The 15,492-nt window shown below is 43.3% G+C and overlaps 1 protein-coding gene across 2 annotated transcripts in view; it reads right to left on the reverse strand.

Moving 5' to 3' along the window:
- The window catches only part of LOC129826301 (serine/threonine-protein kinase N1-like), a 39,402-nt gene extending 29,952 nt beyond the window's left edge, over nucleotides 1–9,450 (reverse strand). The window contains exons 1-2 of one of the 2 annotated variants that reach the window (XM_055886899.1): nucleotides 9,294–9,450; nucleotides 8,603–8,656 (exon numbers count right to left, since the gene is read on the reverse strand). In XM_055886899.1, coding sequence (XP_055742874.1) covers nucleotides 8,603–8,626 — 24 coding nt within the window. In that variant the 5' untranslated portion in view covers nucleotides 8,627–8,656; nucleotides 9,294–9,450. Of the gene's footprint in view, nucleotides 1–8,602 lie in introns of both variants that reach the window. The other variant, XM_055886890.1, reaches the window with a different exon arrangement.
- Nucleotides 9,451–15,492: the final 6,042 nt, after the last annotated feature.

Genomic DNA, 15,492 nt, shown 5'->3' on the forward strand with positions numbered 1-15,492 from the left:
GATGGCAGAGCCGTCGCTGCACCCATCAAGCACTGCGTCTGTGCTCCTCTTACGCCCTACACCACTCCCACAGAGCAGACGCTATCACATGACCTCACCGGGAGGCTACCTCGTCACCATTACCGTAGGTAACCACAATCAGGTCACTGCATGGCCATGCTCTTATCTTCCGAGTACAGACTGACTTGCTCACAGTCTCAGTGGTCACAGCACTGTGGAATGTCTCACCTTCACACCTCAAAATGGTGCCTCCCTCCCAGCCAAAGAGCACACCAAAACAATGCTACTCAGCATAGCTTCCACTTAAAGCTGGAATCCTTTATGGTGAAGCAGCCACATCCGTTTGCAATATTACAACAACAAAGACGTTACTGCAAACCTGTTTTTCCAGAAGAGCACAATATGTACTGCAATGTTTACCATGCTGCACAAATCAATAACAACGGTGGTGGGGCAGCCGGGGGCGCTGTTTCCCCCTACTGCGGATTCTATCTTTAAGCATTGAATGTCAAAATAAACAAAATTCAAACAAAGTCCTTTAGTGACATTGTTTGGGGTTGATCTGTGACAGCCTGTGGTGGCTGTACCCAAGTAATGGAAGCATTTTTGTATGTTGGAAGTGCCCCTTGACCCATGGAAAAGTTCAAAGGTAAGTCAAAAAGCTTTATTTTTTTGACCTTGTATTTACAAAAATAAAGTATTACAGAAAAAGATTACTGAATTATGAAAGCTATCCGTTTGTGATTTCAGCACCACAGCTGGGCCAGTCAGTCAGTCAGTCAGAATGCTGTCTCTGGCTGGGATTACAAAGCCACTGATTACTGCCCATTTCTGCAGAGATAAAACATTGGCTCCTACATGACTCCAATCAGCAACCTCATTTCCCACTCACTCTAAAATGGTGCTTATGCTTGGCCAATTGGAGAAAAATATGATGCCCCCACATACCATTGTTTCAGGCCTTTCTTCGTTGTAACACATTCCTCAATCCTATAACACCACCACAATCCCATGAGACCCCAGGCCTCAAAACACTCAAAACGTCACTCACAATAACCTGTACAACATCCATCACAGCTGCACTGAGCAGTAGTCACAAACAACAGTTCTGGCTGCCCCATACCACCGTGGAGGACAGTCTTTCATGATCCATCCATGATCAGGGTGGGTTAGCAGTAAACATATCTAATCCTGTGAGGAAAGCCAGTGGGCATTTAGCCAGCATGGCAGAATAGAGCATAACTATAGCTGGACTGACAATGAACAGCTCTTGTTAAGACTGACTGGATGGGCAAGGTAGGTTTGGCTTTGTGACATGCCCATGGGAACATGGGTTAGGATCATGTATACTAGTTTAACATAACCACTCCAGGGTTTTTTCCCCAGGCCACCTAAGTACAAACAGTCAAAAAAATTTTTTATATATATATACTGAACAAAAATATAAACGCAACATTTAAAGTGTTGGTCCCATGTTTCATGAGCTGAAATAAAAGTGAATGTTTAATTCTCTACCATAAGCCGCCTCCAACGTCGTTTTAAAGAATTTGGCAGTACATCCAACCGTCCTCACACCCACAGACCAAGTGTAGCCACGCCAGCCCAGGACCTGCACATCCGGGTTCTTCACCTGCGGGATCGTCTGAGACCAGCCAACTGATTAGCTGATGAAACTGAGGAGTATTTCTGTCTGTAATAAAGCCCTTTTGTGGGGGAAAAAAATAATTCTGATTGGCTGGGCCTGGCTCCCCAGTGGGTGGGCGTGACTCTGAGTCACGCCCACCCACTGGGGAGCCAGGCCCAGCCAATCAGAATTAGTTTTTTATGCCCTCCCAGGCCCATGCATGAGTGTGCCCCTGCCCAGTCATGTGAAATACATAGATTAATACATAGATTAGGGCCTGATGAATTTAGGTGTAATTTAGGTGTAATGCCACCATGGGAGTGGGTGAAGACAGAAATGTCCAGGGTCTCCTAATCCTATTATCAATGGAGCTATCAGCAACGACAGCTGGAGCCAAAACAGTTTTTGTTTGCGTGATGAGGAGCTGGCCCTTCTAAAGAAGAACCATAGTGTTTTTTTCTCTTTTTAATATACAGCACAACAGGTGTCTGGGGCTTAGTCGGCCTGAGTGTGGAGGAAGTCTTTGATGCCATTAAAGAAATGTACTGACAGAGGAAATGTTTCCACTCTCCGGCGTGATCAATAAAAAAACATTTGGCAAAAAGCAAAAAAAGACAGAGAATCGTTGAACATACATAATGACCAGCTGGCTGCAACCACTCACAGAGAGTTCACAGAGATCTTCTTGAGCATTGATAAGGACAGCAGAAAAAATATATAAAAAATGCATGAGAGGATGGCTGCAATGTACGTCTATAAGGGTGGTGTGTTATCAATGCACAAGACCCAAATACCCAGGGGGATTCTTGCTTTACACTCAGTGAAGTTGTCTGGGGAGCAGGGAGTAAGCAAATAAACAAACGTCAAATCAATACATGAGAGAGAGACGGAGAACGACTAAGTGGGAGTGAGAGAGAGAGAGAGAGAGAGAGAGAGAGAGAGAGAGAGAGAGAGAGAGAGAGAGAGAGAGAGAGAGAGAGAGAGAGGACGACTAAGTGGGAGAGAGAGAGAGAGAGAGAGAGAGAGAGAGAGAGAGAGAGAGAGAGAGAGAGAGAGAGAGAGAGAGAGAGAGAGAGAGAGAGAGAGAGAGAGAGAGAGAGAGAGAGAGACAGCGGACGACTAAGTGGGAGAGAGAGAGAGAGAGAGAGCGGACGACTAAGTGGGAGAGAGAGAGAGAGACAAATACACCCTGATGGACTAAACCCTATTATGTGCACTGGATCATATGGATAATGTGTCCCTTTCAAAAAAAACATTCTGCCCCCCCAGTAAAGCCTTGATGAGGTATTGAGGGGAAATAGAACAATCAAGCCCAATCACTATGCACAGTATAGGTCTGCTCCAACAGGGACGTCTATCATTGCCATCGTGCCTGCTTGATCTCAATCAGCAATCTCTCAGTATCTATGTGTAGCCAATCAACTGCTCCTGGAGATAACATTCTTCTCCATGCTACAATCTACACTGAACAAAAATATAAATGCAACATGTAAAGTGTTAGTCCCATGTTTCATGAGCTGAAATCCCAGATCACAGAAATGTTCCATTCGCACAAAAACTTATTTCTCTCAAATATTGTGCACAAATGTGTTAACGTCCCTGTTAGTGAGCATTTCTCCTTTGCCAAGATAATCTATTCATCTGACAGGTTCGACATATCAAGAAGCTGATTAAACAGCATGATCATTACAAATGTGCAGTTTTGTCACACAAACACAATACCACAGATGTCTCAAGTTTTGAAGGAGCATGCAATTGGCATGTCGACTGCAGGAATATCCACCAGAGCTGTTGTCAGAGAATTTAAGGTTAATTTCTCTACCATAAGCCGCCTCCAACGTTGTTTCAGATAATTTAGCAGTAAGTCCAACCGGCCTCACAACCGTAGACCACGTGTAACCGCGCCAGCTAAGGACCTCCACATCCGGCTTCTTCACCTGCGGGATCGTCTGAGATCAGCCACCCGGACAGCTGATGAAACTGTGGGTTTGCACAACCGAAGAATTTCTGCACAAACTGTCAAAAAGCCATCTCAGGGAAGCTCATCTGCGTGCTTGTCGTCCTCACCAGGGTCTTGACCTGATTGCAGTTCAGCGTCGTAACATGGGCAAATTGTCATCTTTTTATGGCCACTGGCACGCTGGAAAAGTGTGCTCTTCACGGATGAATCACGGTTTCAACTGTACCGGGCAGATGGGAGACATGACGTCGTGTGGGCGAGCGGTTTGCTGATTTCAACATTGTGAACAGAGTGCCCCATGGTGGCGGTGGGGTTATGGTATGGGCAGGCATAAGCTATGGACAACGAACACAATTGCATTTTATCGATGGCAATTTGAATGCACAGACACACCGTGACGAGATCCTGAGGCTCATTGTTGTGCCATTAATCTGCCACAATCACCTCATGTCACAAGGATCTGTACACAATTCCTGGAAGCTGAAAATGTCCCAGTTCTTCTATGGCCTGCATACTCACCAGATATGTCACCCATTGAGCATGTTCGGGATACTATGGATCGACATGTACAACAGCGTTTTCCAGTTCCCGCCAATATCCAGCAACTTCACACAGCCATTGAAGAGGAGTGGGACAAAATTCCACAGGCCACAATCAACAGCCTGATCAACTCTATGCCAAGGAAATGTGTCGTGCTGCATGGGGTAAATGGAGGTCACACCAGATACTGACTGGTTTTCTGATCCACGCTCCAATCTTTTTTTTAAAGGTATCTGTGACCAACAGATGCATATCTGCATTCCCAGTCATGTGAATTCCATAGATTAGGGCCTAATGCATTTTTTTCAATTGACTGATTTCCTTGTATGTAACTCAGTAAAATCTTTGAAATCGTTGAATGTTGCGTTAATATTTTTGACCAGTGTAAAACAGAAATTGGGGATTGTTTGCTGGATAAATTATTCCCTATTGAAATGCTTGTGTGCACTGGGTGTTTTTCAATAAGCCGAGTAAAGATCCCTAAAATATATGAAAGTCCTGCAGGGCCTATTATTATTTCCACAAAGTCAACGCATGTATCTTTTCCATCCAAAGCAATATTTTCTCTCTCATTGCAAAACGAGCTAAACATAACTGAAAAAGAAGAGAAGAACCTAGGCCTAGAGGTAGAACAAGAGAATACAAAACATGAACAACAAGCATTTAGGCTCTGTCACCCTCCTCTGATGTGTGTTGCCCACAGTCACAGTGCTAGCTTTCCAGGAATCAGGAAACCTTCTTTTTCATGGAAACACTAACTAGGCCTACTTACGTCAGTCAAGAGGCCACCCCCAATTTTACAGTCATGAGCATTATTATGTACAGGCCTTTTTATTGAGTACATTTAAAACAAATGATTGATCTCAAGTTTCTGGAGGAAAATTCCTGGGGGAAGAAGTCTGACAGTGGCACCACTGGAAGGAACTTACTGTAGACTACATGTGTCCTTGATACTGGATGCTTACCTGACACTGACACCTAGTGATATAGGCTTAGGCTACTTGCTGACCCAGTTCAGTGTTCAGTAGGTCATACTTCACATGATGTTGCACCGGCCCGCCCTGGGCATAAGCGACATAAGTGGTCGCTTAGGGCCTCCGGCCGCTAGGGGGGCCCGATCAAATATATATATATTTTTTTAAAGAACTCAGTCGGAGTCTCAACTTATTGTTGTGAGTTAGAATAGTATAATTGACATGGTGCAATTTAGAAATGTTGTTGTGCATCAGCTGTTTTTCTCTTGCTATGTCAATCACTGACAGTCACTCAATTATCATGGTATAAGTCATTGCTAAAGCTAACTCTCTCTCCTCTGCTCTCATCCTTCTAGACCTATCGGCTGCCTTCGATACTGTGAACCATCAGATCCTCCTCTCCACCCTCTCCGAGTTGGGCATCTCCGGCGCGGCCCACGCTTGGATTGCGTCCTACCTGACAGGTCGCTCCTACCAGGTGGCGTGGCGAGAATCTGTCTCCTCACCACGCGCTCTCACCACTGGTGTCCCCCAGGGCTCTGTTCTAGGCCCTCTCCTATTCTCGCTATACACCAAGTCACTTGGCTCTGTCATAACCTCACATGGTCTCTCCTATCATTGCTATGCAGACGACACACAATTAATCTTCTCCTTTCCCCCTTCTGATGACCAGGTGGCGAATCGCATCTCTGCATGTCTGGCAGACATATCAGTGTGGATGACGGATCACCACCTCAAGCTGAACCTCGGCAAGACGGAGCTGCTCTTCCTCCCGGGGAAGGACTGTCCGTTCCATGATCTCGCCATCACGGTTGACAACTCCATTGTGTCCTCCTCCCAGAGCGCTAAGAACCTTGGCGTGATCCTGGACAACACCCTGTCGTTCTCCACCAACATCAAGGCGGTGGCCCGTTCCTGTAGGTTCATGCTCTACAACATCCGCAGAGTACGACCCTGCCTCACACAGGAAGCGGCGCAGGTCCTAATCCAGGCACTTGTCATCTCCCGTCTGGATTACTGCAACTCGCTGTTGGCTGGCCTCCCTGCCTGTGCCATTAAACCCCTACAACTCATCCAGAACGCCGCAGCCCGTCTGGTGTTCAACCTTCCCAAGTTCTCTCACGTCACCCCGCTCCTCCGCTCTCTCCACTGGCTTCCAGTTGAAGCTCGCATCCGCTACAAGACCATGGTGCTTGCCTACGGAGCTGTGAGGGGAACGGCACCTCAGTACCTTCAGGCTCTGATCAGGCCCTACACCCAAACAAGGGCACTGCGTTCATCCACCTCTGGCCTGCTCGCCTCCCTACCACTGAGGAAGTACAGTTCCCGCTCAGCCCAGTCAAAACTGTTCGCTGCTCTGGCACCCCAATGGTGGAACAAACTCCCTCACGACGCCAGGACAGCGGAGTCAATCACCACCTTCCGGAGACACCTGAAACCCCACCTCTTCAAGGAATACCTAGGATAAAGCAATCCTTCTGCCCCCCCCCCCCCCCCCCCCTTAAAAGATCTAGATGCACTATTGTAAAGTGGCTGTTCCACTGGATGTCATAAGGTGAATGCACCAATTTGTAAGTCGCTCTGGATAAGAGCGTCTGCTAAATGACTTAAATGTAAATGTAAATGTAGCCCAAATCTAGCCAGCTATCTAAACCTGTAGTAATCATGGTCAAATTATAGACCAGGCACAAAGGGCATGGGCCCAAGGGCCCTGACCTCCTGGGGGCCCACATTGATTTTATTAGTCACTCTCACTCAGATATCATATTATCATGGTATAAGTAATGGAAAATGTGCAGAATTGCAGGATATTAGCTTTAAGACTGCAAAAATGTCCTTCCACCCTATGGCAATATTTTTTGAATTTCAAGAAATTAGCTGTAAAACTGCACATTTTTCCCTCCGCCCCATGGCAAATTAGTAGAATTGCATGAAATTTGTTAGAAAATTGCTAAATGTTATCTCCTCTCCATGGCTAAATGTAAAAAATGCATGCAAACATATTGCCCCATAGCAACATTTGTCAAATTGCAGGAAAATATCTCTAAAAATGTTTCTTTACATTGTCAAAAGGGGGCCATTAAAATGTTTTTCCGTGAGGTGGGGCCCCCAACAACATTTTGCTTAAGGCCCTCAAAAGGCAAAAATGCCTTCTAGTAACAGATGTGGTGAAATATGTTGGGACCCTTGCACATTACAATGAAGTGCAATGGAGCAGAATGTTCAGTTTTTTCTTTTCAAAACTGGTTGAACGGCTATTTTTACCCTGTAGGCACCTGCAACTTACCAAAGGTTAAATAAATTACGCAGTAAATGAGAATCACTGCCTCCAACCAAATTAATTGGAATTTTGAATGATTTAATTCAGGATTTTTTTATTTATTTATTTAGTTTTCTTTTCTTTTCTTGGTTCTGTGTGGTTCTAAGTCAAACAAATACACAAGTAAACCATTTTTTCCCCCTAATTCAATTTATTTTAGAAGAAAAAAGGCTGCATCTACACAGGCAGCCCAATTCTGATATTTTGGTCATTAATTAGTAGTTTGACCAATCAGATCAGGTCTGAAAAAGAGTTGATCTGAAAAGATCTAATGTGATTGGTCAAAAGAACAATTAGTGGAAAAAATTTCAAAACTGTCAGGCTGCCTGTGTAAACATGTATATTTGACCACATCTGTACACTGAAAGTCGATTACATGTAATACACTAACTTAAAATATAATGTGTAGTTTTATGTATGTTATTATTTGAAATTTGTACTGGACCACTGACTTTGGTCTGACCCAAACTCAGTGGGTTTCCTGCAAGGCTGCAGAAGACAGATATTCATGTGTTGGGCTCTGGCGTGAGTTCAAACTGGCCTCTAATTTGTAACAATTCCCTCCTATGCAGTTTCCTGAACTGAGATGACACCTGTGTAAGCAGCATAAGGTAACATGACCTGTTTAATTAGGTCCTTGACTCTGACACCCTCCACTGTAACTCACCTGAGTGGAACAACTATGTACCACAAGAAATGGCCCTCTAATGCTCCATACAGGTCATGTCTCTTCCATATGGTGGGTGAGGTATAAAAAGTAGACATATGTGTGTACAGTATTTGTTGGTCTACACATCATCAATACGTCATTACTTGTGTCTACACCCGCACAAATATGTCAGACTGCTTTGGTAACACACACTGTAAGCACCTGCCATTATTATGCCCTGTTTGACCATTGCAAACATGGGGGACAGAAAACACAGACCTAAAGTTTCAAGGTGATGGTGTGGACTAAAGGCTCAGTAGGTTATAGTGGGCTACTACCGGTCTAAAACCACCATAGTACTTTGGCCCGATGTACCATCAGTCCCTGTCGTGCAAAGACGTCACCACGAACCCAATTAGAAGAAATAGCCTACAAATGTGACCTGCACGCATCTCTTCGAATAGGACAAACACAGGCTAACATAATATGTTAAATCAAGGAAAAGCCCTGTCCAATGCTAACTTGGAAAACTTACTTGCATCGAGTCGTTGTTAGCCATCTGGTGTCTTGTGTATCACACAGGCTGCCACTGCGGTGGGATGACAAAGTCTTCTTCAATGTAGCTGATTATATTTTATTATAAAATCATTTTAGTGATCTACGACACCATCAAATCAGTTCCTGTCCGTTTGGAGTTATTTGCAGTCAAAGAGCAGGCCAACATTGGCGAATACCCTCAGCACTTTAAAACGACAGTGAACTGTACGGAGAGTTAACCCGGCGCCTGTCTCTGCCCAGGTGAGCGAGAGCATCGACAAAATAAACATTGTAGGCCTATCATTCTCTTCTTTAGTCCATGTTCCAAAAGAGCAAGAAGTTACGTATCACCGTGTCCACCTTTCAACTATGTTGTGTAGTTTGAATCCTGACGTTGACTGGTTCATCTGACATTCTACCCCATGTAATTGGAGAACATGACAGCTACAGAAATAATACTAAATGGACATCATTACATTTTTCACTCACTCTCGAAAATCGACATTATTATTAGGATATTATTTCCATGCATTGCATCGTCTAGCCTATAATCGGGCTATGAACAAGAACCGTTACGTCTACATAACATAGCCTCCCGCTTACGTAGCCTACGGCTCACCTTATAATTTCCAGTTTAAATCCAGGCGAAATATCTATAAACCACAAAAAAATACCTGACATTTTCTTACTCTGAGAAAATGAATGCTATCCTACGCCACTCCTCCCTTTTTGAGAGCTCCTTTGTGCGTGCTGGTCGTCAATCAACAGTATAAAAACTGTCTGATGCTCGTTGCTCGAGGGGGCAACTAACCAGTGAGGGTAGCTGAGCGCAAGTGAGGGGCGCGCGTCTTATTGGTCATGTGATCACTACAATTGCAATAAACCTGTTGACGAGAAATCACAATTTCGCGCCTTTCTTTAGTAATTTCATAAAGCAAGCCCTCCTTCACCACTTGGCAACCCTAAAAACGACCTATTGGTGATATCGCCTTATTCATATGGGCCGAGTCTGTCCGCCTACCTACCTACGTACCTTACCATTCATTGTTCATTTGTTGTAGTGGAACTAAATGGATTAAGAGAGATACTTAATGGCATGGACTTAAAATTGTACAGGGTAGGCTTATGCTAAGCGACTCTTTGTCCGACTCTGGCCATCACTGAAAGAAACTAGTGAAGCCTAGTGGTTAGTTGGCCAAACTGTTGCTCAAACTGTACATGATATTTAGTCTCCGAAAGGTTGCAACCTGGAATCAGGGGTAGACGTAACATAGTAAACGAAAATCAGTGACTCTCAAATTAGTATGATATGTTACATTATGTATTATGTGTGGGTGTCCATCATCCATTTCATATGATATGTACAATTTGTATGATATGTTACAAATTACAATTTGTTGTCACTAAAGTTAGCTAGGTGGCTAATGCTAACATAAGCTAGGATAGTAGTTAAGGTTAGGAGTTAGGTTAATGGGCAAAGTAGTTGCAAAGTAGTAAGTAATTGCAAAGTTGCTAAAATGCTACAGTTGTCTGTGATGAGATTTGAATATGCAACCTTTGGATTGCTAGACATTTGCATTATACACCCACCGATCCACCTGCCTTTTATTGTTGCCTTCAGTAACCTTCGGTCTTATGTAACCATACCAAATGTAACAGATCATACTATTAGCCTAGTGGTTAGAGCGTTGGGACAGTAATCAAAAGTTTTCTGGATCAAATCCCCAAGCTGACAAGGTAAAAATCTGTTGTTCTGCCCGAGTAAGGCAGTTACCCTACTGTTCCCCGGGCGCTGTGGATGTCGATTAAGGCAGCCCCCCTGCACCTCTCTGATTCAGAGGTTGGGTTAAATACGGAAGACACATTTCAGTTGAAAGCATTCAGTTGTACAACTGACTAGGTATCCCCCTTACCCTAATTTAAGTGTTCTGTTAACTATGTTACTTCTAGTATGTGGAAAGCCTGTCAACCCAGACCCTAGGAAGCCTGAACATTGGTACATTGTGGGAGGCAACCGATCATATATAGCCTACTTCAGTGGAGGCAACCCCTTTGTCTAGACAAGAGAGACTACATGGCATCAGTCTTTCGCAGTAGGTTATGCTGTCAGCATATCAATGTGTTTGTTGCCATTGCCAACCTGGTTACAAAATAGAAAAAAATAGGAAGAGCTACTTAAAAGTCATTTTATTTCTAAATTATGGTTATATTAAATGTACTTAATGATACATGTATCAGACACAAGCCTAAAAATTCTTAAATAGTGAATTACCATACAGTAGGCCTATCACAGTCTACAAACACAACTCAAATATAAATCAACTTAATAGCAACAGTTTTATAATCAAATCCATGTAGCAAAATTGATCAAGAGTCAACGAAGGAGCTTGAAAATAATATTAGGTTTTCCAAACTCTGATTAGGCCTATAATGTACTTAATAGTATGCTTCTGGTGATTATTTGAACTATAAATGTTTGATGATGGCCAGTCATGTCTATACAGATGTAGGATCTTCATTTGAGACAGTTTGCTACAGCAGGAAAATAATCCTGCGGCAACAGGAAATGTGAATTATGTGGATTATAATTAAAATGGATATTTCACATAAGGGAAAATCTAATCTGACATTTCAAAGTGGAAATTACAAACTTCAGAAGTCTTTATAAAACCTCAAATACACTACGAGTTTGTTTTTGGTGGGGGAAAATAGTTTTTTGAAAGGTCTAAAACCAAATCAAAACTGTGTAGAAATGATAATGGATGTACATGTATAGGCTCTTCACTCTGTCCAGCTTGATAACAGTCATTGAAACGAAAGCTAGACAGCGAAAAATTCAAGCATTTATGGGACCCTGGACTATTTTTTGCAAGCAAATAATACATTTTTAACGCGTCCCTCCGGACCTCGGTGAAGACCGAAGGGCAAAATGAGTTGGACACCACCGGTTTAAAGGACAATGTATTACATAAATATCCTTTTCACAAATGCTGCATTCAAACTGAAATAAGTTGTCATACACAGCATCACATACATTTATAATATCACCATGTGGATACATACAGATATACTTTTAAATATATTAGCCAAACTGTCAAAATAGTTTCATAGATGTGCTTGCACAATACTAACATTTTATATCCTACTGTACTGATAATGGATAAAGACAGATAACATGGGTTACAGTATTTCTTTACAGTAGTCTAACTCAACCATTAGATGGCAGTGTTCATCTACCTCTATTTACAAACGGAACTAAAATAGGACATACAGTATAATAGCCTTTAACAATTAATGCAAATAAAACATTTATAGATACTACATATACCTGTATATATGCTAAAATTAGAACAAACTTGCATAAATAAACAAAAATTCTCATTAAATCTAAACTAAATTATGTGCAACTGATATTACTAATATTGCACAATTCACCATACATTTCTGATTGCACATAACAGTAGAATTATATCAAATGTATTAACATTGCTTCAAATTTTACATCCCGACTGAAACCCTACCCAGCCATTGTGCAGCCTTCCCAAATAGGATGTACATACATGACATACTATAGTAGACCTGACACCAAAGTAATACAAGCAGGAATCAAAACTGCCTGAATATTCAAAACTCCAAAACAGACAGGTGGCTCACAGATCAAATCAATTTGTTGATAGATCAACTGTTGACATGATTGAGATAGATGAAATATATTCATTTGACAAATGTAGCCAACATGTATTCAAGTTGGAGGCTTCAGGAACCTAGTTTCCCCCTCCGTTAAGCCATTATGGCATTGGTCAAACACAGCACTTCTTTAGTACAATGTTAAAGTCCTTCAAACACTTCATATCCAGTTTCCCATCTCACAACATTGCCTCATCACGACTGCAAATAACTCCCTCTCGTGGGGTGTATTTAATAAAGGGCAATGTATGTTGATGTAATTCTCTGAACAGTTTGTTACATTTTTATCAGTGCTCTGAGTGTTGTGCTCTCTCTGTGTGGTATTGTTGCTGTCTCAGACTTCTGTTTCTCTCCTATAATGACATCATTTGTAACCTTGGAAACCCATTGAATAAAGGCCAACACAAAAAATGAGGTTATAGCTTTGGAATGCAGGGTGAGACCCCCCCCCCCCTCTTTCCACCAATCCCTTCACCACCACTATGAAAGGCAGAGCAGAACAAGGACATCCTACTCTCACCCTCCCTCTTTTCCTGTGTGATTGACAGCCCAATTATTTTGAGACATTGCGCTCTCCTTAAAAGGGTGCTCTCCTACAAAGGATTGTGTCAATTCAAAGCAGTCCATTTGGTCCAGACCGTAGCTAGCAGCAGTATTTTCTCCACATACAAAACAGCTTCTCTGAGGATTTGAAGTTGATGATAATTTAACACAACCAAGTCTAATCTAGTCCCACTTACCTGTAACATTTAAAATAATTAACAAGTGCACTGTCATAACTATCGCTCAGAATAAGGTTCATACTGTAGTTAATCAAATTTGTGGTTTGGTTCAAAGCAATAGAGATAAAATACAAAATATATATATATATAGTAATCCTATGTGTATTATTACAGTATATTAGATGCAGTACCAATGGGGGCTGTGCCATTCTTAATTCTCCACTGATGAGTAATAATATATAGCATTCTCTGAAGATTAGGTTTACAATACAGTGAATGTGGATTTCTATGTAGATATGAAGTTAGAATGTATAGCATGCTCTTTTTGTGAGGTCGTGTGGTTTAATCAGTGTACCTCACTGTTATGTTGGTCAATGTCATGAATTTGTAGTGTGGAGATGCAGTGCCAACTTGTGTCGTGTGAATACAGTATGCAGTGCATAGATATGACAGTGATGAGTGGTGTGTCCTCCTCTCCTGGCTTTCAGTGCTGTGTCTCCAGCTCCACCACGGTCCAGTCTCCCTGGGGGGAGCTGCCCTGGCTGTCTGGGGAGTAGCTGCTAACAGAGGTGACAGTGGCAGAGGGGGAACTGAGCGGGGACAGCAGTTTGGGCCACATGCTGCTCTCCAGGGGGCTCAGGGTGCCCCCGCTCCCCACAGGCAGCAGGAGCAGAGGGGGGCAACCCCTGTCCCCGGACAGCAGCAGGGTTTGGTTGATGAGCTGCTGAACAATGTCCACCTTCTTGCTCCAGTCCAGGTCCGTTGGAGGAATGGGACGCGGCCCCTGCTGGCGTGACTCTGAACAGGTCTGTTTGGATGTCCACTTCTCCTGCTGCATCCGTGTTTCCCTCTCTCTGTTGTGCTTTCTTTCCTGACCCTCGTCCTCCTCCTCGCTGGTTTCCATGGCCTCATAGATGGTGCAGAGCCCAGAGGATGGGGAGAGCATGACTGCAGACGGACTCCTCAACTGCTGCTGCTGTTGTTTCTGTTGCTGTCTGAGCTGTTGTTTGAGCTGTTGCTCCAGCTCTAGCTGCCACTGCAGCACCTGGCGGCGGTGTCTGTGCTCCTGCTGCTGCTGCTGGAGTTGGAGCTGGAGGAGCTCCCGACGCTGCCTTTCCAGCTGCATCTGCTGCTCCTGCCTCAGACACTCCTCCTCTAGCCACTGCCTCTTCTGCCGCTCCTGCCGGTCTCTCAGGTGCTTCTGGTGCTGCTCCAGCCTGTGCAGCTGACCATTGGCTACAGCTGCAGACTGGAGGGACCTGGAGGTGGTGTCAGTGGGTCTCCTGTTGCACTGCTGCTCTGCGATGTAGTGGCCGTTCACTACGAGATGAGGAGGAAGCTGGATGTGGTCCTCCTCCCGTAGGCCCACGGGTGGCTCTCTCTGCTTCTGTTGTGACTGGTGGGACTCTTCGGTCTCCGCTTCATCACTCTTGGGCCCTCCTGCTAGACAGTCAAGATAACTTGGGATGTGCGTTAGAGACGCATGCACCAAAAAGGAGGGGTAGGACAGCATCCAGGGCCAGAGGATTCAAGGAGAAGAATCAAAAGGAGTGGAGGGAAGACGTAAAGCAAAATGAGGGAAGTGCTGAGGGATTGACGTCTTTACACAAAGGAATAAAGCAAACGCAAACAGAAACCTATCTCGATCAGTTGAAAAAAGACAAATAAATGAAGTGTTTGACCAGTTTACTATTCTGTTATATATTGTCTCATCTAAGTATTATGACAAACCTAACAGTCGTTGTATTCTGTTATTTTTGGGTATACATTTGTGGTGTGGAAGGACACATTAAATTCTTACTGATCAGACCGTCACATCGAATCTTTGTGGTCTGGCTTCAAATGTCCCCGAGGGTAATAGTGACTGAGTAGTGGAAAACGAGTACAGAGGATGGCATGCATCCTGGACTCATCCTAAATCATCCCTTAACTTATTGGAACATGCAATGACTCATTATTAACATGATATCTGTCTGATTGGGGTACTTGCCAACATCTAGGACCTAATCTAATACATACTACATAATCCATCTACTATATAGACTATCAGTATTAGAGTCAAATGAGGTCTAGAGTTTGCTCTCAAATAATTTTGAAAAAAGGTTATGAAGACGACATTGAGTTGAGGTTGAACTACAATTGTTAAATTGTGGAGACACTGCATGGATTCATCAACAGCTACTACAGTACATGTCTATACATTTAATATGATACGACATTTCAGACAGTTCCTGACATGGGACATTATCTAAACAGATGTAACAGCAGTGGCCAATCACATCTTAAAATGTAATCGCTTTCCCATATTTGTCTGGTAATTGTAACCTCGGAAACCCAGAACTAAAATCTCACGTAATTGCGTCAGAGTTTAGGTAATTTAGATCAATTTGCAACCCATTCATACAATGTAATAAAGTGGTGCGCAAATCATTTTGTCCTCAAGATGCTGGCCTGAAACTCAGAACTATGTGTAGCCATA

Source organism: Salvelinus fontinalis, chromosome 2 (assembly GCF_029448725.1).
Source record: "Salvelinus fontinalis isolate EN_2023a chromosome 2, ASM2944872v1, whole genome shotgun sequence".
Classification (NCBI taxonomy): Eukaryota; Metazoa; Chordata; class Actinopteri; order Salmoniformes; family Salmonidae; genus Salvelinus; species Salvelinus fontinalis.